This window comes from Rhipicephalus sanguineus, chromosome 7, assembly GCF_013339695.2.
Source record: "Rhipicephalus sanguineus isolate Rsan-2018 chromosome 7, BIME_Rsan_1.4, whole genome shotgun sequence".
Classification (NCBI taxonomy): Eukaryota; Metazoa; Arthropoda; class Arachnida; order Ixodida; family Ixodidae; genus Rhipicephalus; species Rhipicephalus sanguineus.
The window spans coordinates 6,668,692-6,696,632 of NC_051182.1; the positions used below are offsets into that span (position 1 = coordinate 6,668,692).

The 27,941-nt window shown below is 48.5% G+C and overlaps 1 protein-coding gene and 1 long non-coding RNA gene across 2 annotated transcripts in view; one reads left to right on the forward strand and one right to left on the reverse strand.

Moving 5' to 3' along the window:
• Positions 1 to 25,949, reverse strand: part of LOC125759285 (uncharacterized) — an 88,658-nt gene extending 62,709 nt beyond the window's left edge. Inside the window, exon 1 of the mRNA XM_049417697.1 lies at positions 25,773 to 25,949. Coding sequence (XP_049273654.1) covers positions 25,773 to 25,919 — 147 coding nt within the window. The 5' untranslated portion in view covers positions 25,920 to 25,949. The remainder of the gene's footprint in view (positions 1 to 25,772) is intronic.
• LOC125759227 (uncharacterized) lies at positions 2,473 to 7,681 on the forward strand. Its single transcript, XR_007416760.1, has 2 exons — positions 2,473 to 2,621; positions 7,090 to 7,681. It is a non-coding gene; the product is annotated as an uncharacterized LOC125759227 (long non-coding RNA).
• Positions 25,950 to 27,941: the final 1,992 nt, after the last annotated feature.

The window sequence follows — 27,941 nt, forward strand, 5'->3', positions numbered from 1 at the left end:
CGAAAAGAAATTACGGCTGGTAACGCCACCTTGAAATTCCCGCATCAAACGCGTCATAGATTTTGACGGCGTCTGCTAGGCCCATAGAGTTTCTTAAAATAATACCTAGAGGGGAATCTGGCGCTATTGTCTACGCGGGCTCCTTGAGCGGCGCTTCAACCACCATGGGAATGATGGGAAGTACAGGCTTCGGATTTGCTTCGGATGGATTAGGTTTTTGAGATTCGCGACGCTTGTTTGCCGAGTGTAAAACTAAGCGATATGAAGTTATTTCCAATTAAAACTCGCTTGGTTCTTTTCTACATAAACCTACTGCAAAAAGTTTGCGAGACCGTAAGGTAGGAGTGAAACCTGGACAAATTTAACCACCAGGACATTGTTCATGCATTGTTCTACAGTTGTGTTCCAGATTTGGTATCACGATATAAATAATTATTTTTTTACAAGACTTAAAAGAAACATGCTTGTTTTTCCCTCGAAAGTACGCATTATCTATTAATGGAAATAACAGTAGTGTAGTGAGCGAGATACTCTTAACTTGTCGTCTGCTGCGATGCCAGATACGTCTGTCCAAGTGGCCTGCTCCAACGCATCTCTCGTTTTGTTGTGAAGTCGAGTCAGAGGAGCGTGACGGTGCGTCTACTTAGCTTCGCCGTCGTTTTACAGTCGATTTGAAAGAGTTTTGACAAGTAGCGCTTATCAAAAGACGTGAACTCTATGCAGTTTCCTGCACTGGCGTGGGACGCTACATCTATGCGCAGCGGTGGGTGCACGATGATTTGCTAAAACTGTCAAATACAAGCTGTAAAGCTGCAACATCGCAGCAAACCAAGAGATCTAGCGGTCTTCAGCCTCTTGAACAACAAAGGCACTGGTTGAGTGCTTTGCAACGCACCCCGCTACCCACGCCTCCCGAAGAACGAAACTGAAACTGTAGAAAAAGATCTGTAGACAATTCGCTAGCTAACGCAATCCAATCCGAAGCCTGTACTTCCCATCATTCCCATGGTGGTTGAACGATCGCAGCGCCAGTTTTCTAGGTTATTGTATGAAACTCTATGGCTAGGCCCTACGCAGTTCATAATCAGTAAAAATGACGCGCATTGTTTTCCGAAGGGGCGCCATAGACTTCATATACGAAGCTTCAGGAAATTTCGACAAGCCAAAATGCGAAAAATACGCTTTAAAATCCGTGTTGTCGCGCCTGGAGATTTTGGCGCGAAATTTATTTTATCCTTTATCTGTATTGGTGGCATTAACGACATTAGATTTCTCAGAGTACAATTCATCAATCTAAGTTGATTCATTGTTTCACTTTCGTGTCCATTAAAATTTCAATGGAGAGCGCAATAATCACAAAGTGAAGAGATCGTTCTGTTGTCTGTCCCTTCTGTTTATATTGCGCTCTTTAGCGAAACCAGACTCATCCTGCAAATCACTCTTGTTCCAACAATATCTGCTACAAAACGCTCTTGATGATCCCAATTGTATTCCTAGAAAATTAGGTACAGTGTACCACTGCCGAACGAACGTTCATCGTACTCAGTATGTCCGCTCAACTGTTTCCACGGCAAGCCAGCCCCTCTTTACGAGAAAGTACCGTACGTTAAGGTGCACTTGCTAGCGAAGCATGCGCCAAGCATGCGTACATCTTTGCCGCTTAAAACGCCTTGCGGTAGATTCTATGCTCGGGCAACACCACCTAGATTAGTGGCTCGGGCCCCTGTCGGGCCCGATCTGTGGTCGGGCCGGGCCGGGCCGGGTAGGCGAAATTTTTTCTCGGGTTCGGGCCGGGCCCGGGCCTTGCTTTGAGTCGCCGGGCCGGGCTCGGGCGGGTAATTTTGAACGAGTCCCGGGCCCGGGCCGAGAATCCCGGCCCGTGCAGAGCTCTAATCCAGGTTGTCATTTGCTTCATTTTCTAGGTGTGACGTATGGCGGAATTACATCAAAAGGGCAGAGCTCGAGGGACTTACACGTGAGCAAATGTACAACGGCTACCGCCTCTGCTCGGACCACTTCGCCGAAAGTGCCTTCGCAAATCCTGCCAAAACACGGCTGTTGTGGACGGCTGTTCCCACTGTTGCAGTGGAAGTGGGATCCCCGATCGACGAAGGTAATAAAAACAATTTATTAGCGGTGGCGAATACGTGTGCTTTTGTAGTTCGTTTTCGCGCACCTTATCGCCTGGTGCATAATTAACGTTCCATATTTACGCACGAGTTCAAGGTGTGTCCTTTACATTGTAATTCATGCTACCCCCTTAATGTACAATCCCCATCTTCAAGGACCCTCCCTGGCAGAAGCCACGGCTGCTGCGGCTCAAGAACACCCTCGCCAAAAGAGCATTGCCCAGATTGCAGGTATGCTCAGGCCGGCTTGTTGATTTTGGGCATTAAGGAAGGGGCGCGTATAATGGTTGTTTGTGTGCTGTGGCCCCGAACCATAGATAGTTGTGTCAACAGATATAAATGCCCTGCGCTCGACGTTATTTCTGTTTATAGATTCCAGCCAGACACCAGTTCACCCCGAATCCCCAATGCCTGGACCATCTGGCCTTTCCACGTGTGGACGTGCGGATGAGTGTGCGCCGTGCCCGGAAACATCCGGCCAGGATAAACCAAGTAAGAACACACGTTTTGCTAACGCTTGCTTGTTCACGTGTTAATATTGTTTGGTCATTTCAATCTTTTTAACTGAGCACAGTGGGTCCTTCTTTTTTAACGAGGAATATTAGGAAATTATTTGCGTGACAAAGTTCACTCTAAGAAAAGATCGAGTAAAAATGTTGTTGTTTTGTCCGACAACGATAATTGTCATCTATCTTGCGTTCCTTTCCTCGCATTATCCCGCGCGCACGGCGCCTCCTGGTCACGAACGGTACGCGTGCTATCAGCGTGACATAGCATTCTTCATAGGAAGGTGGACAGCACCGAGTTTTCAAGAAAGGAAACTCGAGCATGCCGGATGACGATTATTATTGTGGGAAAAAAAGACGCCCTTTTTACTCGACCTTTTTTTTAAAGTGTTGTATGCAACGACATTACATGGAAAAAATGGAAAATAGACAAACACCCGATTGTGGCACACAGCCCAAAGGAATCTCATACGGATTTCTCAAAAAGAAAGCTTCTTAGCTGCAGTTTCGTGCCACAATCATGTGGTTGTCTATTCTCTCTTTCTTCTTAACTATTTCGCCACCTTGCGGGATTCCGCATAACTGATTTGCAACGACATTACATTTTCCACATGTCATAGCTCGAATATATGAAGAGAAGTCCGAGCAAACAACGAATGAAAATATTGTATCTGCCAACGCTTAACATCTCATGCTATCATTCATGTAAGATGCCATATCATGAAGCGCTGTTAATATCAACACTGGTTTTGATAACCACAACTATCTATCTAATTAAGCGTAAAATTCTTAGAGGTACCTGAACCGCTCACAAATTAGGAATTATGTATGTCAAAGACATTTATTATATATGCATTGTAGCGAAGCGTTCCTACTGAGTATTGTGTCGTCCTCTCGAGCGCCTTCCAGTGGGTCGTTCTCTTCTCTGAGAGCACGCTCCTCGTGCAGAGAGTCGGCCCCGCTTTGACTGTCGTTGCCGTGCGTCGTCGCTGAGTCCCCGTTAATAAACGTCTTGACAATTTGGTTGAGGTGCTGTGCCCTTTAAACAACTACGGTCCGCATTCGATGCCCTTGGAGCTTCGATCCCGTACCGTGCCTGCTACCATGACTCAAGACGCCGCCCAGCAAACGCCTCCTCTTGCACAGACTCCATGTCCGGGTGTCCCCCGCATCCGCGATCCTCCAATCTTCACCGGCGCGGATGGCACCGACGTCTAGGTCTGGCTCGCGATCTACGAGCGTGTGAGCGTCCCCAATAAATGGGACGAGGCAGGCAAACTGAGCAACCTCGTTTTCTACCTCGCGGGTGTGGCAAGTCTATGGTACAACAACCACACATCCAATTTCGCTACGTGGTCCGCTTTCAAGACCGCCATCATCGACGTGTTTGGCCGCCCTGCCGTTCGCAAGCTGCAAGCCGAACAGCGGTTACGTGAACGAGCCCCGCAGTCCGGCGAGTCTTTCACGAGCTACATTGAAGACGTGCTCGACTTGTGCAAGAGAGCCAACGCAACCATGTCTGAGGCCGACAAGATCCGGAATGTCATGAAAGGCATCGACGACGATGCCTTTATCATGCTACTCGCCAAAAACCCTCGCACTGTGGCAGAGGTCATCACGCTGTGCCAAAGCCACGAGGAGCTACGCCGGCAGCGGCTGATGACGCGTCGACCTCCATCACGCGACGCCGATCTCGCTGGCTTGTCGGCCGTGTCGGACCACTCCGTCTTACTCGCCGAAATCAAGTCATTCGTGCGGGAGGAAATTGCCCGCCAGTTCTCCTTACTGGCCTTCTCTCACCCGCAGGATGTTGTACAGTCGTCGACCACACTGCTGCCTCCCCTACGCCGGGCTATCGAGCAGGAAATCGCGGAGGTTATGCCGGAATACCACCAGCCCCCTCCGGCGTCTGCGCCGCTCAGTTACGCACAAGTTGCAGCCAGGCCGCACACCAGCGCTCCCTGTGGTGCCCCCGCTAACATACGCTGGAGCCGTCACCAGGCCTCAGGCCTTCGAAGCGAGTGTGCCGGCTGCGTACGCTGACATCGTCCATACGCCCCGACTGCAGCCAACCATGCAGTCGTCATATCAGCGGCCGCCCCGTCCCTCGCGTCCTGCCACGTGGATGGGACCTAGCCCGGCAAACCGATGGCGCACTTCCGACAACCGCCCGATCTGCTTTGCGTGCGGTTGCGCCGGTCACGTAGCCCGCTATTGCAACCGCGTGCAGCCGCCTCGAGTCGAATCAGCCGTCACCAACCAGTCCAGCCGCCCGTATTATGACCCGCTGCCGCCTATGTCACCGACGTCACGCCCAGGTCCATCTACCCGTCGGTCACCGTCACCACGACGCCGCTCACTGTCACCGATGCGGTCTCGTCCGGTCGCACGAGACCAGGAAAACTAGTCGTCGCAGTCGAAGAGGCAAGGGCTGCGACGCTATCGAACAGCCAAAGCCCTTAGCAAAGCCCATCAAACGTAGTAGACGTGTTTGTAGATGGTGCGCGCACATCGGCCCTTGTAGACACTAGAGCTGCCGTTTCCGTTATGGACGCTAAATTTAGCCGAGTACTACGAAAAGTGACGACGCCACTTTCCGGGCTCTCCCTTCGTACAGCCAGCGCCTACAGTATTCACCCGACAGCGGTGTGCACAGCCCGTGTCATGATTCAGGACGCTCTGTACGCCGTCGAATTCATCATAATTTCGTCATGCTCTCACGACGTCATCCTGGGATGGGATTTTCTCGCCCGTCGCGCCGCCGTAATTCGTTGCGCACCAGCCGAAATAGAGATCTCACCTTTCTCAGATTTGACGCCGGCGGACAGTCCACCGGCTGCGACCAAGGTACTCGTCAAAGACGACACCACACTTCCTGCAAACTCGTCAACGGCTGTGTCAGTCTGCTGCACCGGTCTCGCCGACGCCGTTGCACTCCTCTCTCCATCTGACCGCGTCTTCAGTAGAAAAGGCTTGTTGGTGCCATTTGCGACCGTGAAAGTCATTCAGGGCGACACCGACATTTTTGTTACGAACCCACCCCCGTACATTGTTAGGTTGGTGCGAGGGGAATGTCTCGGCAGAGCTGAAGCCCTCGAAGACGCACAAGTTATGGACGCACCGGGTGACACGCACTGCGCCAACTCCCATTCGCTCAGTGCTGTTTCCACATCTGATTCGTCACCCGCTGATTTATTTGGTTCCTCGATTGCTGAACACCTTACGTCGGTCGAGCGTTCCCAGCTTCTATGCCTGTTGGAAGAATTTCGTTCTTCGTTCGATGTAGCGCAAACTTCTCTCGGCCGCACGTCTGCTGTCACGCATCGCATCGACACTGGCGCCCAACCGCCACTGCGGCAACGTCCATATCGCGTGTCGCCAACAGAGAGTCGTGTAATTACCGAGCAAGTCGAAGACATGCTTCGCCGCGATGTTATTCGACCCTCAAACAGCCCGTGGGCGTCTCCTGTCGTTCTCGTAGCGAAGAAGGACGGCTCTGTGCGGTTCTGTGTGGACTACCGACGACTAAATAAGATCACCCGTAAGGACGTCTATCCCCTACCTCGAATAGACGATACCATTGACAGCCTGCAAGGAGCAGAGTTCTTTTCATCGCCCGATTTGCGCTCAGGGTACTGGCAAGTCCCCATGGCTCATGACGCTCGACCGAAGACAGCGTTTGTCACACCCGACGGCTTGTACGAATTCAACGTCATGCCGTTTGGGCTGTGCAATGCGCCCGCGACCTTTGAGCGCATGATGGATACCGTTCTGCGCAACTTGAAATCGCACACGTGCCTATGCTACCTCGACGACGTCGTCGTTTTCGCCCCGGACTTCTCAACACACCTTCAACGCCTGCGGCAGGTTTTGACGCGCTTGAGCGACGCCGGGCTACAACTGAATCTCAAGAAGTGCCGATTTGCAGCACGGCAGCTGACGATACTAGGATACGTGGTGTCCAAGGATGGCATCCTCCCAGATCCAGCCAAGCTTCGGGCCGTGACAGAGTTCCCCAAACCTACGTCCGTCAAAGAACTGCGCAGTTTCGTAGGACTATGCTCCTACTTTCGGCGCTTCATCCGAAACTTCGCGACTATCATATCACCGCTGACGAAGCTCCTTGGACGTAACGGGCCCCTCAATTCGTGGTCATCAGAATGCGACGACGCTTTCGCAAAGCTCCGTCGTTTGTTGACGTCTCCTCCCATTCTACGCCACTACGACCCTACGGCCCCTACAGAGGTACACACGGACTCCAGCGGTGTTGGCCTCGGTGCTGTACTTGCGCAGCATCAATATTATGGAGCGATGATCTTTAGTCTTCATCTGTCGCCAACGAAATCCCCTTTACCAAAGTACCTGACACTTGCTTATAGAGAGGACGCTGTGCTCGCTTTGTGTACCTATGCTGACCCATAGACAAGTTATATTGTATGCATTTCTCTTTACAGCTTCCACACCATCTCACCGAGGCCCAAAGAGAAAGGTGTATTCACCGAAGACCGCAGCCGTCATCAAGCGACTAAAGATTGATGCGCAAAGGTATCGGAAGTCAGCTTGGATAAAAAGCCGCCGAAAATTTACTACACGGGAAGCACTAGAGAAGCTAAAGCTTCATATGAGCCCTGAGTTATACCAACTCTTGGGTAGCCAAGTGGCACTCCATTGTCGCAAGAGGAAGGGAAGGAGGTGGTCTCGAGAGGTGAAGGAATTCGCCTTGAATATGTATTTTCATGGGCCAAGTTCATACCGCCAACTCGCTAAAGTGTTGACTTTGCCATCACCGAGGTCCCTTCGAAGGTGGTTATCTGAAATTCCAATGACACCCGGAATTATTTCTAATGTATTGGACATTCTTAAAGATGCAGCAAAAAGTTGGCCAGTAGACGATCGGGCATGCATAATTGCATTTGACGAAATGTCAGTGAGACCAAATTTACAGTATGACACAAAACATGACGTAGTCATTGGATTTTCAGATGATGGCTCAGAGAGGACAACAGCGGTGGCAAATGTAGCGTTTGTAGCGCTCCTTTCTGGAATCTCGCGATCGTGGTGATGCCAGTGGCGTTCGCTGTTGCCAAAACTGCTCTGCGTGCGGAAAAGATCCAGAGACTGCTACTGGCCTTAATAGCGCAGCTTGCAGAATGCGAGCTATATGCGAAAGCAGTGGTGTGCGATCAGGGGTCAAGTAATATTAAATTATTCGATGAATTGGCAGTCACACCGAAAAATCCGTACTTTGAAGTGAACGGACACAAAGTTTATTTTTTCTTCGACACTCCACACTTATTGAAGTGCACAAGAAATAACCTTCGAGCCCCTCACAAGCTTTTCATTGGCACCGAAAATGTGGACTGGAGGTACATTTGTGAACTGTACGAGTGCTCTGACCCACTTAGAGTAAAACTGGCGAGAAAATTAACATTGGATCATATCTACAGGAGGCCCTTCAACAGCATGAAGGTGAAGTTCGCGGCGCAAGTCTTGAGCGAGTCTGTGTCAGTAGCTATGTCAGTCATGATTGCTCTTGGCAAACTACCTGCGACTGCCAAATCTACTGCAGATTTCATAGAACAGATGGACAAGCTATTTGATTGCATCAATAGCAAAACTGCCATTGCCAGTACTCCTGGCAAAATGAATTACGCTCTAAGTGCCACCTCAGAGGACCTGGCGTTTTTACAAGAGGCAATCAAATGGATATCGTGCTGGAGATTTGACAGCCCTAGGCAGCCGCACACCATCCGTGGCTGGCTAGTCACCATACAGGCTGTCCTTATGCTGTGGGAAGACCTTCATAAAAATTTTAACTTTACTTGCCTCCTGACTAGTCGCCTGCAGCAAGACTCGCTGGAGAATCTACTCGGCACTTTGAGGCAGAAGAATGGCTGCTATGAACATCCAAATGTGTTTCAATTTATCGCTGCGTTGAAACACGTTTTCGTTGGGAAACTGTCAAACCTGTCGTCGCGCGGGAATTACGAAGTTGCCGATTCGCACCTACTTGCAAGGTTGTCCTTAGGTGAGCCTCAAACTCAGCAGGCTGTGGTAACAGAAACGCTTTTCCCAAGCGAGACCTCGGGTGAAGACCTCCTTGACATCACGGAGGAGAATGCCTTGTACTGCTTTGCGGGCGGCATCGCGCAGCGATTTCTTGAGAATAGGCCAGCAGATTGCACCTGTGAGCCATTCCTAAGGAGTGGTGATCCGGCATTCTCAGGTTCCCGCCAAACCTTAGCCATGCTTCAGTCTCATGGTAAGGAAGGCGGTCTTTTTGCCAATTCGACGCTGCCTTCTGTTGTTTTTTTCGAGGCAGCGAAGAACATGGAGAAATGTTTTGTGAAACACATAGGCGTGGTCGCGCATATGTGCAGCGTAACTACTGTGCTGAAAGATAAGCTAAGCAGCAGTCTGCCCAAAGAAATATTTTGCTCTGAAAAGTGCCGCTTGGACCTTCTGCGGCAGTTTTGCTATGCACGGCTTATGATGCACATAAATGACATAAATCGGGCCCTCAAAAAACGGCGTGAGAGAAAGTCCGCTTCAAAAAGAAAGCTTCAGAAACTTCAAAATTAGGAACAATTGTCTTACTAAGAGCTTATTATTTTTGTAAGTGCAGCGGTTCTTTGGGCAGTCTCCTGAGTAGGCTATCTTTACAAGACACTTTACCGCATATCGATGTCTGGGCAAACAGCGTGCAAGGTATTGTCTTTATGCAGATATTCATAGCTCACGTGGTTGCGCTATAATTCACTGCTTCGATACGCGAATTTTGAGACCTCGAACTTGATGCGGCGAAGTTGCACGAGTACTAATACTGCTCGGCATTCTTGCCATGAATACTTTCATTTTAAATGAGGAGGAAGAAGCTCCTTATCGAAAAGCCGGAAATATTTTAGTAAGTCAAGAAAGCACGCTGTGCCACAAGCACGTGCACCAGCAAAGTTGAGGGGCTTTCACTGGTTTGTCAAGGCGTCTTCGAAAATCAAATGACAAATTACCTTCAGCCAATTACTAAACTAATAGTACAGCTCAGATTTATCCTATGCTTCCAACATGACGCACGAAGCTGGGCTTAGGAGCTCTATAAAAGGAAGTGTACTTTCATGTTGAAGCACAAAGCTTATAAGCGCACATAAAACGGGGACCGAAGATATAAGAACTTGACAGGACAGCGCTTATATACTTTATATACTTTATACTTTATGTACTTTATATGATTCAGGCATATTAGAGGAATGTCTTGAAAACCGGCCAGAATAGACCCGTTCTGAGCTATGCGCCCAGGCTGATTCATTAAATGCAGTCAATCTGAATTACTTTTGTGAACATTTCTCCATGTCCCCAAGGTGCGCGTTCCGTAATACCTTTGTGCATCACTCTGCCCTAGCTCAATTTCCATTGATGATTAACCATCGACAGTTGCCTATACTTCTTCATGCACTTACTACTTCTCGATGGAAAACTCTGTCTGCAGGGTGACATTTTTTTTGTTTGATGTTGTAGGATTGGTGATACTCATGCCTAAATTGTGATAGATATGTGCATTACAAATTGCGAGGAATAAGTGCAATATACTGGTGTAAAATTCTGTAATATAAAGCCCTGTTAGCAATGCTACAGCTTTGAACAAGGCTTTACGCGTTGTATCGAGAGATAAAGTCAAGTGTTAAATTGTAAATAGAATTTACTCAATATGTAACGGTACATTAGCACAAGCGGAGTTATGTAGGAAATTCGCTTGCTATAGACGGTTGTTTCGACTAGCAACTTTCATAGAAAAAGAAAAAAGGAGCTGGTAGTGCTGGGCTCAATGTGCTGGTCATCAGCATTGGGTGATCAGTTCATCATTCACGAACGTGTTACTATGAGCCGTCGTTTCTGGAGAATTGTATTGTGTACAGCCAATGAACGTTGTGACTCCTGCAGCTATCATTTATATACGACGAATTATCTTACGTTTGTGTAACCGATGCAGAATGCCAACATTTGTATTTACTGTACGAGATGCACGGCTCTGTGCTATTGTGGCATATATTGAGTTTTATCGTTTGCAATACGTTGCTAATAAAAACAGTGAATAAACCACATTTTCCGACGACTCCTTTTTCTTGCTCAAAAAAAAAATTGTCAAACTTCAAGGCTTGCTGGCTCGCGCGCATTCAACTCAGAAATATTTCCAAACAAATGTTTTGTGGACGTCCTGAGAGTCCGAGAAAATTAGCAACCGAAAGCTGTCGAAAACAATATACGCAGCAGCAGTAAAACCTGAAAAAGAAATGCAAGCGGTGTTGGTTTCCGTTTGCGGCTCACAAGGCAGGCGTGCGCTCGTCGAGCGCATAGCAGACGACAAGCAGCTCGGCGTTTCCACCTCTTTCATCAACAAAGGCGTTGCCATAGCAGCATCAGCAATTTTTTTTATTGTTCTTTAGCTTCACAGTTTGGCCTACCAAGCACCAGGGGACAAATTGGCGCTAGTGGCGCAATTATCGAGTACCTGGGGGGTATACTAGCTGACCTAGCCGTGGCTGCGATGCTGCGAAAGTGCGCGTTCCCTGTGCATCCGTCATTTTATCTCTGTGCAACGGTGTGCGAAACGCCATGAACAACGTCAACGTCAGCGCTAGTTCAGGCGGCAGCGCCACCGCCGCGGAGCAGACGAAGGCTCGGGAAGACGAACGTCAGCGTCGGCAAGCGGTAATCCAAGCGCCTCGACAAACACCGTGTCATAAGAAATATAAGAGAAACGGAAACTCGATGCGCACCCCCCGCGATGCTTTCGCATCGCACCATGGTTGTCCGTAGGGGGAGATGATGCTGTATTTTTTAGGTGCGAAGCATCCCTTGCTCGGGGGTATGTCCCGAGGCGTGGTAGTCCACACTCACACTACGCACGCGCAATTCTTCTCCTTCCCTCTCCAACAGCTGCGCGTTACTCTGGAACCCTTGTATCACTCATAATGGTTCAGCTACGCTTTCCTTATACCATGGTCCCTCAATTGTATTGAGGGATCATGCTTCAATATTGAGGGACCAGTATTGAGGGACCATGCTTCAATCATCAGGCGCGTTTTAGATGCGAAGCATCTTATGGTGGAGTTCAAACCGGTGGTGGTGGTGTGCGGCGTGACTACCCTTACTGCGCATGCGCAAACCCTCTCCACACACCCCTCCCTACTCCCCCTCTCCCCTTTCCCCTCTCCGCTCCCCCTCAGAAACGGCCTCGACATTTCCAAACGCTGCTTCGCATCACCTCATGGTCCCCTTTAGAGGGAAATGGTGGGATTTTCTTAGGCTGCGCTGAAAATGCGATGCTATGAGCCAGATGCAGGCGGTTCAACATAGAGGAGGACTCGTGTAGTACGACCGGCACAAGACTATCGTCTTTCGACCACATTTGCAGCGAAGCAGCATAGATATGCGGCCAATTTTTAAATGCGAATGCATTTCTTAGTCGGGCTATGTGAGGCATCCGGCGTTGTCCGCGCGCCGGCAGGTGTTATCTCTCCGCCCTCACTCCCTCTCCCATAGCAACAGCTGCGGGCGCGCGCGCTTATCCTCGCCCCTAGCAACCGGAGCATGTGGTGCGAGAGTGTAGGAGAGGGTAGGTGCCGTGCTTCGCCGCTCCTTCTCTCGCCGTTCGCGCTCTCTCCTCCCTGCGCCACCGCCTCAATGCAGTGTGTTTGAAACGGGTTTGTAGCGTTTGTGCTGCCTTGGCACCGCCTGAAAACAGCGCGTTCTAAATGCGTTTGTGCTGCATTGAAGGCGGTGGCAACATCCCTGAGGTGATTACGAACGCACGTAGGAAGCGTTCGTTGAAAGAGGCGCCCTCAAGGGAGACACTTGAGCGCGTCGATGCGTCCAGCTTTACGCCATTAAAATACTACGCCGTGTACTCTCGGCGCAAGAAATGCATTCGCATATCCTCACGATTCCCTTCGGGGAGGTGGGGGCATTTTTTTTTGTTTTCATTTCTATGCCGGTACAACACTTAACGTTTCAGAAGAACCACGTGTGCTGGCAGTATTCTCCTAGATCTTCAAAACCGCTGTTCAATTTTTCGTCGAAGCACTGGAAGGTTGTAAAAAAACGGCATCGCCATGTCTCGCCTTAAGTCAGCCCTCACAAAGTCGTGTGAGCACAAAATCAGTGATAGCTTTAACGCATAGGTTACGCGTCTTTTAGATGTAGGGTATCCTCGTGATGCAGTGGCCACTGTCGCTGAACGTTTAAAGAAGTCCATTGTGTTAAGTCCGAGCATGGTTGCAGAAAGCGATAGGAAGAAACGTGTCGTAGGTATACCGTACATTCATCGCGTATCTCACAGGCTAAAGAAAGTAGGAGTAGATACGGCGTTAATGTTGTTTTCATTGCTGCCAATAAGCTAGGCAAGACTTGTGCCGCTGTGCAGAGGAAGAATGAGCGAGTAAAAGACAAGAAGCGGACCGATATTTGTTTCGTAAAACATACCAACAAATTCACTGATTGCTGTACGAGTGTGGTGTAAAGGTCCGTTTCAGCTGCGGCCGCTTCTACGTAGGACAGACGGGCCGCTGCATTAACCAAAGATTATTGGAACATAAGAGATCGCTAACCGGAGGCTCACCTTCTAATCTATATTTACATTGTCGAGATTGTAAGTGCACGCCAAAATTCGATGAATTCGCAGTGTTGTATTGGCATAGATATGAAAAAACGCGCCTGATGATTGAAGCATGGCATATCGAAAATAGTGGTAGCGCATGCGTGATTCAACCGTCGATCAACTTGCATAAAGATGAAATCAAATGCCCTAAGAGTTGTCTTCCACGTAGACCGCCACGCGTGCCGGATTGATAGGTTGGCCTGTTGCATATGCATGCGCAGTTAAGTTTTCGTGCCTTCTTTCTTTTCCGCCGTTGTGCATCTCCTCAGTTCAGCGTTTGTGGTGTCCTGAATCCTTTCTTGTGTCCGTGTTTGCACGCCCTGTCTTTTTAGAATCAGCTATTTATATACACCATTTAGTTCAGCGTGCTTTCTTACTCACCAGCGAGATTACGCCATGTGCGCGCTGGGCGCTGGGCGCACTTTAATGGTCGTCGCCCCACTCCAGCGAACGCCTAGGCTCTTCGCCCTACAGGACGTGGTCGCCTTCGTGCGCTTATTTCAAGAAAAGAGAAGGGGAGGGCGGGGTGGGGGGGTTGGAGCGGGGGGGTTATGTGTCATGTGCCTTACCCGCGATGTTCACGCTAAAGACACAGAGCGTACCAAGGTCACTTCGCTCGCTGCAGCGGCCGCGTTTGCGAAAGGAGCGTGCTGTTCAAACAGAAATAAGTGACAACTGCAACATTTAGTTCGCGTTCGTCCTGTGTGTACCTGTTCGTTCGTTTCGTGCGTCCTGCTTTATGTTTCAGCAGTGCGCTTCAAGTATCGAGCTGTGACGCATGATAGTTCGCGCTCGTCCTGTGTGCGTTCTTTTCGTGCGTCCTTTGGGCTCGAGCGACGCGCTGGCAATTTCGAGCTGCTTTCGTTCCTCGCGTTACATTCCAATTTGTTGCTATCGCATTCATTGCTTCGCCGTTGCGGCGAAACTGTGACTTTTAAAGACGATAGTCTTTCTTGTGGAACTTAAACGCAGAAATTTTGGTCTGTCTGTCTTTCTGTTTGTCTGTCTGTCACTTGATTCAGCCATCCGGTCAAAGTTTGACCACTTGCTTACCGCCAAGCCACCTTGATCTGGTACGGCCGTTCATACTTGTGAACACTGTTGATCAAAAATAAACATTACGCATATCTGAGGCACAACATCAATACGCAATTATTAGGTGGTGTGTTCTTTTAATACAAAATACGTAGATAAGTAATTCTAAAGACCCTAATATTTTATAGGCTGCGCTTAAAATGCCAGTGTTTCTTGGGCTGCGTTGTAAATGCGACGCTATGAGGCAGATGCGGCGGTTCAACGTAGAGGAGGAGTTCTCGTGTAGTACGACCGGCACAAGATTATCGTCTTTCGACGACATTTGCAGCGAAGCACGGAGATACGCGGTCAATTTCTTTTTCTTCCATATCGCGAGTGGGTACAGAAAAGGGCCAATTTGTCGTACGCGTCTCCAGGAAAGTTTTCACATTGAAAGAAAATTAGGAGCGTTGCATCTGCAAGTGTGGACATTGGAGAATCATACGCTCTCAGATAATTATTTTCCTTTTAAACTGCAGCACGTGGAGTGACCCCCTGCTTTTCCTACCACACGGGGGCGCCTTATGTAAGGCGTGCCTGGTGTTCTTTGTTTTTTTTCCTTACACATCACGAGTGGGTAAAGAAAAGGGCCACTCTGTCGTGCGCGTCTCTAGGGCAGTTTTCAAACTGAAAGAAAATTAGGAGCGTTGCGTGATAGAAACACGCCCAAGCTCCTCCGTGATTAGCTTACCACCAGCGGTAAATGGTGCATATAAATAGCTCGCAGTTATTTCGCCGGTCGCATGCATGGGGCATGGTGGAGTTGTCTAATGCAGCAGGCTGGAGAGCGAGGGGTAGATGGTTCGAGACCCCGGTCGGGTGCTTCGAAATTTTATTCTGCTTTATTTTTTGTGCCTTTTTTATATATGTAATTGCTATCGCAATAAATGGAGCATAGAACTACTCGCTGACTGCTTCGCATGATACCGATTCTCACAAGGCGTGGGATCTGCCGAACTTTTTCTAACAGTTATGCACCAACTAGCCCGACAGTATGCGTTCTTGCACTAGACCACCGTGGCGGGTCAATATGTGAAAGTGAGGAGAGAAAGGAATATGATTGCATAGCCATGTATAGTATGGTATAGCAGGAAGTTGAGAAAAGAAAGTAAGGGTGAGGAGGAGAGAAAAGGGGTAAGCAAGTGGGTGGGAAAAAAAAGGTAACCGCTATCAGCACCGACCATACGGAATATAAACTGCTGCCCGTGAACGCCCCTCTGGGGCACGACACCGCGTCGACAATGGAGCGCTTACCATTCATACTGTTCCAGGTCAGTTACCTTGATCGTTGCACTTGCCTAAAAAAGCAAGAATCGCTGCCTTCTTTTGCTGTCGTGCCCCAGACAGTGGTTATTTGCTATAGAAACATGTCAAGAAAGTATTGGATGTTACTTAAGAGGCCTGCTTCTAATGCTTGCCGGGGACGTGGGAACTAATCCCGGACCCAATTCTAACGATGTACTTGCAAAAGTGCTGGAAACCGTACAAAGGATCGAATCAGGCCAAGATGGCATTCGAAGCGATTTGCGGGAGTTGAAGCAATGGCAGGCGTCTGTAGACATTGAACTGAAACAACTGTCTACTAGGATTCGTGCAGTCGAAGTCCATATTACCGACTTGAAAAGCTGCCACGCTTCATCGTCAGCTGATTCTCCTGGTACGGATCCCAGCGGTTTCTCTGTTCAGCTCAGAACAATTGCATCGCGTTGTAACGATACGGAAAACCGGTTGAGATGCTGTAATTTAGTGTTTTTCGGCATTCACGATAATGTTTCTGAGACGTGGTCATGTACTGAAACAAAGGTCATCGAATTCTGCAAGGATAAGTTAGACATTACAATTGATTCATCTAAAATAGAACGGGCACACAAGATCGGGAAGTACGACTCCACAAAATGCAGGCCAGTGATAGCTAAATTCGCGTTTTTTAAAGACAAACAACGCATCATACAAAATGGTTCCAAGCTCAAAGGAACCGATTTTGCGGTTCGCGAAGATTATTCATTCCAGGCGAGAATAGCCAGGAAGAAGCTGATAGAATTCGCAAAATCCAAAAATGTGCCGTGCAAGCTTAGTGTCGATAAGTTAAGAATAAGTGACAAGGTTTACGTGTATGACGCTACTGGTGACGTTGTAATGCTATCTTCAACATAGCAGAGGTCTAACACAGCACCACGTGTCGTCAGAAATGATTTAATGCCTTGTCGTAAAAACACCGCACACACCGAGCTCTCTATATGCTTCACTAATATACGCAGCATCCTTCCCAAACGCACCGAACTCTGCTCGTACCTCGATAATCATGAGTCTGACATTTTAGTCTTAACCGAAACGTGGCTGCATGATGAGATTAGAAATGACGAAATACTGCCTGATCTGAATAATTACGCCATCTACCGAAAATATAGAAACGAAAGAAGAGGCGGAGGAGTGCTGATCGCCGTGAAACAGCAGATAACTTCCTTTCAGGTAGACATTCACAGTTATTTAGAGATTATGTGGATTTGTATCACTTCGTCGTCTTCGAAGAATCTTTTTGGCGTCTGTTACAGACCACCAGATAGTCCACAATCTTTCGTTTCCAATTTGCATGACAACCTCGCCAAAGTAAAAGCCAAGTGGCCTACTTGGCGACTTCAACTATCCCGAAATTGACTGGCAAGGCTTATGTTCGCAAACGCGGTGAAGGAGCTGGTTTTCTTCAGTTAACCCTCGATTACTCCTTGGTACAACTAGTTCATCAGCCTACTCGAGGAAATAGCACGCTGGACCTCGTATTCGCGTCAGACCCAGACAGTATTGGCGCTATTTCCTATTCGGAGGGCTTTAGTGACCATGCGTTACTTAATTTTAAGATTATCGTCTCCTCATGCACGCGTGAAACAATAAATAAACGTATCTTTGAATATAAGCATGCAGACTACAAGGCTATTAACCTCGGCTTGCAGAGTTTTTGTGACACGTTCCTTCCGACTTTTTCTCAGCGTACGGTGATTGACAACTGGCTCCTGTTTAAAGATACTGTTACGGAGAGAATTACGTGATTGACCGCTGCCCTTACGACGTTATCCTTGGACTGGACTTTTTGTCAAATCACTCTGCTCTCATCGATTGCGCTACCGGCGTCCTTCAGCTAGAACTGCCTCAGCTCGTCGCTGCTTCCAACACTACCCCGCCGCGACTGTGCTCTCTTCAAGACGTGCGTCTCTCACCTCAGGCAGCCACCTACGTCGTTCTGACAGCAGAGCCGCAGGTTCCCGACGGTGAATATGTCCTCTCTCCCCTCGTTGACATTCTTTTGAGCCGGAACGTTGCCGTTCCGCATACACTCGTCACTGTCACCGACAACCGTACCTCGCTACCACTTCTAAATTTCAGCTTGTGCCCTCAAGTACTTCCTCGTGGCATGTTCTTGGCCAACATATCTGATGCTGACGAATTTGAAATTGCAGCTCTTAGCGCCGAGACTGATTTACTTGCGCCTACTGCGACTCACAGCTCATCTTCTTTGCCGGCTGATTTCGCGAAGATGATTGCCCCGGACCTCAACCCTGCACAGGCCAATGACATCTGTCGCCTCCTCGCGTCGTACAGTGACATTTTTGATCTTGACGACAGACCTCTAGGGCAAACGTCCGTCGTTCAGCACCGTATAAACACCGGTGACGCAAGTCCTATTCGTCGGCGCCCCTATCGTGTCTCCCACACTGAGCGCACAGTGATCCAAACGGAAGTCGAGAAAATGCTTAGCAAAGGTGTCATCGAACCGTCAGACAGTCCTTGGGCCTCCCCTGTCGTCCTTGTAAAGAAAAAAGATGGTAGCTGGCGCTTCTGCGTTGACTATCGCCACTTAAACAAGATCACACGCAAAGACGTATACCCGCTACCACGCATCGATGACGCGTTGGACTGTCTGCACGGAGCTACATACTTCTCGTCTATTGATCTTCGGTCCGGCTACTGGCAGATTTCTGTCGATGCAATGGACCGCGAGAAGAACTGCCTTCGTAACACCTGATGGCTTATACCAGTTCAAGGTCATGCCCTTTTGGCCTATGCAATGTTCCTGCGACATTCGAACGGATGATGGACTCTCTGTTGCGAGGTTACAAGTGGTCTACTTGTCTTTGTTACCTTGACGATGTGATTGTCTTTTCTTCCACCTTCGACAGCCACCTGACGCGTCTCGCTGCAATTCTCGCAGTCTTCAGAACAGCCGGACTTCAACTGAATTCCCAAGAAATGCCAGTTGGCCGCCGGGAGATTACAGTGCTGGGTCATCTTGTAAACGCTGACGGCGTCCAACCAGATCCTGAAAAGATCCGCGCTGTTCGCAGCTTTCCTGTGCCCCGCTCTACTTCTGACGTGCGGAGCTTCATCGGCCTATGCTCTTACTTTCGTCGTTTGTGAAGAACTTCGCCGACATTGCTAGGCCACTAACAGATCTGCTGAAGAAAGACACCACATTCTCATGGGGCCCTGAGCAGGCTCAAGCGTTCACCGCTCTCATTGGCTTCCTGACTACTCCCCCCGTACTTGCCCACTTTGATCCATCTGCTCCAACAGAGTTCGCACCGACGCCAGCGGGCACGGTATCGGCGCAGTTCTCGCTCACGGCAGCACAGTCAACAGTGCGTGATAGCTTACGCCAGTCGCCTGCTCTCTTCCCCCGAGAGAAATTATTCCATCACCGAAAGAGAGTGCTTGGCTTAGTCTGGCTGTCGCTAAGTTCCGGCCATACCTATTTGGCCGCATGTTCTCCGTCGTTACAGACCACCACGCTCTCTGCTGGCTCACTTCTCTGAAGGACCCGACCGGACGTCTTGGTCGCTGGGCTTTGCGGCTCCAGGAATTTTCGTTCACAGTCACCTACAAGTCTGGACGTTTGCACAAGGATGCAGACTGTCTTTCTCGTCATCCGGTGGATCCTCCTGACCCCGCTGCGCATGATCCGGACAGCTGCGTAATGGCTTTTTACTGACGTGAGCGACATGCGCACCGAACAACGTCGGGATGAGTCATTGCGCACCATCATCGATGCCATCCAGTCTGGCAGCACCGACGCCGCATTCCGTATGTTCGTGTTGCATAACGGCATCCTCTACCGCCGCAACGTCAGCATTGAAGGCCCTGAGCTCCTGCTTGTCGTTCCTCGCCATCTACGGCCCGTCATACTTGAACAACTTCACGACGCACCGACGGCGGGACATCTCGGAGTTTCGCGCACATACGACCGCGTGCGACGTCGGTTCTTCTGGCCTGGGCTATACCGCTCCGTGCGTCGTTATGTTGCTACTTGCGACCTATGCCAACGCCGGAAAAGGCCTCCTCTGCCGCCTGCTGGATTTCTACAAACCAATTGAAGTTCCCTCGGAACCATTCCATCGCGTCGGCCTTGACCTGCTTGGCCCTTTTCCGACGACGACTTTGGGAAATAAGTGGATCGCGGTCGCTACAGATTATGCGACACGTTACGCCATCACGAAGGCCATGCCAACTAGTTGCGCCACTGACGTCGCGGATTTTCTTCTTCACGACGTCATCCTCCTCCACGGTGCACCCCGACAGCTGCTGACGGACCGCGGCCGCTCTTTCTTGTCCAGAGTTGTCGACGACCTACTTAGATCTTGTGCCACAGAGCACAAGCTGTCTACCGCCTACCATCCACAGACTAATGGACTTACTGAACGTCTTAACCGCACACTCACAGAGATGCTTTCCATGTACGTCTCTCAAGATCATCGCGACTGGGACGCCACGTTGGCCTATGTGACTTTTGCATATAATTCCTCTAGACATGACACCACGGGATTTTCACCTTTTTATCTTTTGTATGGTCGCCACCCCATATTGCCGTTTTGACACCGTCTTACCTTCCGCGCCATCTGTTACCATCTACGCTCACGACGCTATTGACCGGGCTCACATGGCTCGTCAAGTCGCCCGATCTCGTCTCGCCACGTCGCAGGAGATGCAGAAAGCCCGCTATGACCACCGGCATCGTAATATGAAGTTTGCCGCAGGTGATTGGGTGCTCCTTTGGTCACCATGTCGCCGTGTAGGGCTCTCCGAGAAACTCCTGTCCCGCTACACAGGACCCTACCAAGTCTTGCGTCAAGTTAGCGACGTGAATTACGAGATTGCGCCGTTGCACTTCGATTCGTCAAGTCTGCCACCTGTTGACATTGTGCATGTTTCGCGGATGAAGCCCTACTTCTCTCGCAATTCATCGCCGGACCTGCGCCGAGACGGCGCTACAACGCCCGGGGGTCCTGTTACGGAGAGAAAGTGAAGGAAGACGAAGGGCTGAAGAGCCTGACTGGCGCGCGAGTGTGGCGGTCAGCCATCTTGACTCTTTTACTGATTCCTCTCTGTAAATACATATTTTATATACTCATACAACCCCGTATCAATACTTTAAACAAACTAATGCAAACGCACATTCCACTACGTTCATTTCGCATGAACCCATCTAAACCCTGGTTTAACACGGCGTTGCGCACACTAAAAAACAAGAAAAAGCGACTTTTCAAAGTGGCAAAACGCCTTGACACACCAGCTTCATGGCAGAAACACAAAACCGCTGATAAAATATACTGTAACGGCATCCATAAAGCCAAGTATAAGTATTATTGTCATGATCTTCAATCGCTTATGACGCTCAACCCCAAAAAATTCTGGAAAGCTATATCACCTGCTAACCCGCCGGCTCACACTTCCTTGTTAGATAACACCGGTGCTCCAATAAATGAAGAAGAATGCCAACTTATCTTCAATAACTTCTTTTCTTCAGTGTTCACGCGAGAAGACCATTCCACTATTCCATCATTAGCAGATGTCGGCTACCCATACATGAGCCCCATAGAAATTAGCGTGACCGGTATTGCCGCATGCATAAACAGTCTTAAGATATCAACATCCGCCGGTGTAGATAATATAAATACGAAAATTCTAAAGAACACTGTTAGTCATTCAAGTACCATTCTTTTTCACATTTTTCGTCAGTCACTCAAAACAGCAAAAATTCCAGCAAACTGGAAAATTGGCAAAATCATCCCCACTTTCAAATCAGGCGACAAAACTAACGCACGCAATTATCGACCCATATCATTGACATCAGTGCCATGCAAGATCCTCGAACACATAATCGCGTCAAACGTTGCGCAGCATCTCGACACTAACGAGTTCTTTTTCACTAACCAGCATGGTTTTAGGAAAGGTTTCTCGTGCGAAACTCAATTACTAGAATTTACTAACGAACTGCTGCAGAATATGGACGAAAACATTCAGACAGATTGCGTGTTTTTAGACTTTTCAAAGGCATTCGACCGCGTCGCTCATTCACATTTAATAGCTAAAATCACTTCCCTTAATCTCGACTCATTAACAACGTCATGGTAAAGAAATTTTTTGTCATGTCGCAAAAAATTCACAGTTGCTAACGATCACTCATCTCCATTCAGCGATGTATTATCTGGCGTACCACAAGGTAGCGTCCTGGGCCCCTTGTTGTTTCTCATTTACATTAATGACCTTCCATCTAACATTGATCAAACATTAGACTGTTCGCAGATGACTGCATCATCTACCGCAAAATCCGCTCACCCGCAGATCACCTAGAACTTCAAAGGGATCTAGAAGAAGTAACCGCTTGGTGCAAACTATCGCAAATGTCACTTAACACAGATAAGTGCAAGCTAATCACATTCAGCCGCAAACAGACCAACTCCTCCTTCAATTATTCACTGAATAACACCTTAGTGTCCCCTGCCTGTTCCTACAAATACCTCGGTGTTCATTTCTTCAATAATCTCTGCTGGTCCACTCATATACTGAAGGTAACAGCTAAAGCATCACGCACATTAGGTTATCTTAAACGGAATCTCCATGGAACTCCCGCAACTACACGTAAACTCGCATATCAAACATTCGTTCGCCCACAGTTAGAGTACGCATCACCCATTTGGTCACCCCATCAGGGTTAATTAATTCCCTTGAAGCTATTCAAAATCGCGCCGCACGTTTCATTTTTAGGAACTACAACCGTCACTCCAGCGTAACAAGCATTAAATCATCACTCTCTCTTGCTACCTTGCAATCACGCAGACTAATTGCATTGCATTGCTTATTTCATAAGATCGTCTATAGCGCCCATCAGTCATCGCTGCCTCTCGTAAAACCTTTCCGCACCTCACGTCGTTTGAATAACCCATTAAGCTGCCAACGCATTTTAGGTAGAACCATCGCATTTAATTCGTCCGCCTTGCCACAAGCAATTGTTCATTGAAATTGCCTTCCGGAGCACATCGTTAACATTCGAAATGCAACCAAATTTAGGGCCGAGGTAACGGCAATATTTTCAAATTGATGTGTTACTAACCTATTGTATAACGACGTTTTCTGGTTTTTCTTTTTTTTTTTCTTCTTCTTTCTTTTTTTTTTAGTGTTCTGTATTACGTCTATAAGCATTGTATAAAGTTGTTCACACGCTCCAGTTATTGCTACCCCTACTTATGTAACCCCGACCCTCACACAATACTCCGATGTAGGAGCCTGTGAGGTGATTTGAATAAATGAATAAATAAACTTAAAGGGGCCCTGCACAACCTTTCTTAGTTATATTGGAATAGTCTCATTGTTCACGTATGGCTCTTCACGAGTCATATGCCGCAAAACTATTTCGACCAATAAATTTTGTTGCGGGGCTAGTTGGTGCATAGTTTAAGTATAAGACGGTGGCGCAAAAAGGGACAAGGACGAAACAGGAAGAAGAGACGTATACAAGGTGCGCTTGTATACGTCTCTTCTTCCTGTTTCGTCCTTGTCCCATTTTGCGCCACAGTCTTATACTTAAACTTTTTCGAATCCGTCAAGTCTAAGTAGTGTTACCAAATTATAGAGATCACGTTCCGCAGCTTTCTCCCTCGACTCAACGCCGCGAGCGCGCGGAAAGCTGCGCGGGGCTTAAAGGGAGGGAGGACGGAGGTGCGAGGAGGCGCCGAAGAGTTACGTCAGCGCCGGCGGCATTTTTCTTCATTTTTTTCTCTCTGTCGTCTCGGCGCAACCACGTGGTCTGTGGCGCCACTTCTGGTCGGCTTTCGTGGTCGTCGTCGAGCGGAGCCCATCGCACCGTGTATCGCGCGTGCTTGAAAACTGCGAGTCGGTTTGGTAATGTTGGGTGTGCACCTCGAACTGCCGTAGTGTTCTCATCGCTCTGCCAACCATGGACGCAAACCTTCCTGCGCGTTTGGAACGAATGACAGCTGAGATGGGTTTCGACCTAAACTACGATACACCGCCTCGTCGCACTGCTCGCGCTTGAATCGTATTCAACACGGCACAGCTGCGTGCACCCTTCTCCCAGTGGCGGCACTTCGATGCTGTTTGCTCTTCGAATGCGGGCGCAGAGTGAGTGCGGGCTGACAACAAAGAACTAAAGACTAGAAGAAAGGATCGTGCGGCATCGGGCCGGCGCGGACCCATCCCCCGGCTGTCTGCAGCTACCGTGAAAATGCGAGTCTGCGTGGTTGCTGTGTCGCGGTTTCTCGGCAAGGTCAGACTACGGGGAGGATACGCCGTGGTACGGCTCGATGACATACTGAACAGACAGCGAACGGGACTCTCGCCATACAGCCAACACAGGTATCCTAAACTAGCCGGCGCCATCATTGTTATAGGAGAAATGCTGCACCGCTGCCTCGGTCGGTCGTGAGAACGTGCCGACGATGCAGTTTCCAGCTAACGAGGCAACACTCGAACGGCTGCCACTCTCAGCGGCAACCGGCGATGGTCAAAAGCACAGAAATATTCACGATTTCGGCACTGCGCATGGTGAAGAAAACGCAATCACATGAGAATTGAAACTTCAGCTAGTTGGTACGTATTCATCATGATTTAAGTAGCGCACTAACGGACGACGACAGAGAAAAAGAAGGTGCACAACACGGGCGCTAACTCGCAACTGATTTTATTCGGAAGAACATGCTGATATAAATGTGAAGAACAACACAAAAAGAGGAACAGAAAACATATAAACTTTGTAATCATCTGCAGGTTCCGCTTAGGCATTGAAATTCCGCGTCACTTAGCGCGACAGATGGTGGACTCATACATTTTTTTTTCCTTTCCTTTGAATGTGGAACGCTTCGATGACTTCTCTTGCCATCTGTTGTCTATGACGTGACAGAATCATAGTGTCGGCGAAGAATGATGTGCAGCCGCTTTGTTTGCATTGCGCGGCGAGTGAAAATGGTTTTGTGTCTGACAGTAAACGCTCATGCTCCCTAAGACTGATATTGACACACCTTCGGCTCTGTCCAATGTATGATTTTCCGCATGATAATGGGATGATTACTGCAGATGATTACAAAGTTTATATGTTTTCTGTTCCTTTTTTGTGTTGTTCCTCACCTTTATATCAGCATGTTCTTCCGAATAAAATCAGTTGCGAGTTAGCGCCCGTGTTGTGCACCTTCTTTTTCTCTGTCCTCGTCCGTCAGTGCGCTACTTAAGTCATGATGAAACGCCACCACGCAACTACGAGCAGACGAGCTGTCGGTGAGACCGGAAGTGATAATATTAATGTTTGATCGGTGTTTTAAGGGCATAACGCAATATAAACATACATATTATCTACTTATTGAACTCAAATTTACCAACGAAGGTAATAATGATGGTGTTATCGTGATTATAACATCAGCCAATGGTGGAACTGCCGACAATCGCGTCATATATTGCGGACTAATACGTAATTTGTCGAGAGAAGAGGGAGCGATTTTCAGCTGACTTTGAGAAGTTATTGTAAATTCCAGGCCGCTCGCTTCGCTATAATATTTGGCTCGCGTGTTCTCGGGAGCCTCGACTACCGATTGGCAGTGCTTTTTGACCCTGCTCAAAAAGTGTTGCAGTGTTGCTCAAAAAGTGTTGCCCTTTAAGGAAGATGGAAAGGGGAGGGAGGAGGGAGAAATATTGCATAGCAATGGATGGTCACGTATAACGAGGAGGCGGCAGAGGGAAGTGTTCGGTGAGGAGGAATATTCTGAGGTTGAGGAGGCAGGAAAAGAAGAGCAGAGGGCAGGGCATTGCATAGTTTTGTGAAGTATAGTTTAGTAAGAGCTGGCAGAGGGATGTGAGGGAGAGGAGGTGGAAAGGAGGAGAGGAGAGGATAGAGTATAGCACAGTCTTGTGTAGTAAAGTAGAGCAAGAGGTGGAAAAGTGAGGGTGAGGAGGATGGAAAGGAGGGGGTAAAACCGCCAGCCGTTTCCTCAGTCTTCGTTCCACTAGATCGTAGCTGCTCCAATTTCTTTGAGTTAAGCCACTCTACTGGCTTCAGATGGCCAAAAAGCCGCGGAGGAAGAAAGAGCACTGCTCCAGCATTAGCGCTATCATGCATGACCAGAAAAGGGTAAGTACCTGCAGATCCAACTCCAGACGCTCTGCACCACAGCGAGCGTCCGAGTAGAAGGTGAACGATACTTCCAGCAGGCTGTCCTTGTGCGTAGTCGTGCTTAGTCGCTTCCACTCTTGCGTTGGCCGTAGATGCAGAGATAGCTGCAGCATGGGTCCCGCAGACACTAACCGGTGAGTCCTGTACCTACAAACAGGGGCGACAAGTCAGGCTCTCGAAGTGAAGTCAATGATACGCACTTTGCATTGCGTTGTCTCCTGTGCTCTCCTACTGAGACCACAAACAGGTCTTCCATAAGTGATGCAATGTTGTCATTTATTCGATAACAGACCGCACTAATGGTGTACGTTAGACACCACATGATGCCACAGATATTGACGTATCATTCATTTTACTGGCGCAAAAAAGGACGGGACGAAAGAAAAGAAGTTTGTCAGTGCACTTAGTTGGGCCATTTGGTTCAGCATGTCGATGAAGTGGATGCGCTTGAAAGACGAGCACGAAGAAGAGATGGGACACACACTGCGCATTTACAACTTTTTTTTTGGAAAAAAAGGGAGTATCGACACTTATATACACTGAAGCACGTGACACAGGGCCTGCGCATCACACGTTACTGAGCACTCAAAAATTCCATCCCTTTCTTAGATACAGATTGCTTACCTAATCTTTTCACTCGCACCTCGGACACAGACACTAACTCGTGGTCAGCGTAGCTTGCCCAACTAAGTGCACTGACAAACTTCATTTCTAATACATCGGGCTATTTCATCGATGTTTCGTCTAGTCCCAGTGTCACCGTATCGCTCATAGCAGTGGCAGCCTGCAGGGCTCGTGTATGTTCCTTTTGCATCCGCCACAAAACACTCACGGCAGAAGTAAGGTGGCTCTTGGTGGGGTCAACCTGTATGTTGGTCATGGCAATCGCACTTCCAAGATTCTGAAATCCGAGTGGTCAAGGCAAGCTGGGCACTACAGGACACTCCTGTCGCTTCAATTACGAAACAGAATAGGTGTTTCGCGTGCTGGACTTAGCACGTATGAATACTTCCGCTTAGCAGACCGGACAACGCAGTGGTTGTGGCAAGCAACGCTCACGCAGCTACGCGCTCAACTGCTACAGAAGAAGATTCACGAAAGCTGTCTTATAACTCTTGAGAGTGCTCGAGTCTCCGACGAAGTTTCCAGTTTCCGAAGATTCCAGGACTTGGGCTTGGGACCCAAGTACACCGTCCAGCTAGCGCAGAGTAGAGCGCACCTCCTTTCCATGGTGAGAGACATTTTGAACCTCACCGCTTCAAGTGAAACCGAACATTTCATCAGCAGTGGTATTGATGTCGTAACCAAGTGCAAAATTGATTCTGTACATCAGCCCATGCTTTCGGTTGCGTCCTATTTGAATGTGAACTCACTGTGCCTGCTGAACTCTCACAAAGAAGGAGGCTTTGCTGTTCTGCCGGTTAACCTTTATATGTAAAAAGCCAGGGAACCTCTGAAGTCCGTTTTTGACAGCTATGATGATGTTTCCTTGAGGGAATTAAAACGATAGGCGAAAAAGCTCTGTGAAAGCTGTCCCCTGCCCAGACTTGTCAAGAGCATGAGTGTTTGTAAAAATGGTGCATTAGAAGTATTCTATAGCGCAAAAACCCACAATAACCTTCAGAGTTATTGTATCACAAAAAACGCTTGACAAATGGAAATAGCGATGTTCCTGAAAGACAAACTGAACCTTCTAGTGGGCGAAGATCCCTTCATAGTAAAACATTCTATGGAAGTAGTGGAATTCTTTGGCAACCATCAAGGCATGACTCTTGATGCTCTGTCAGTAGACGTAAAAGACCTGTACTATTCGATACCTCAAAATGCAATGCTCAGGTGCATTGAGGCAAGCATTGACAGGTATGGCGCCATTTGCTCCCAGAATAGAGTAGGAATTCCTGTCTCAAGCTTCCTGGAACTGGTAACTTGTTACCTGCGCTCTACGTAGGTTCGCTGGGAGGGAAGCCTTCACCTGCAGCGTAGCGGCATTTGCATAGGGTCCAGTTTGGCACCCGTTTTAAGTGAACGATTTTTAGTCCAGATAGACAGCATCTCAACAGTAAGTTCGCACATTCCAATGTATTTACAATCTTTAAGTTTGTAGATGACTTTCTAGTAGTTTTTGACAAGAGTTC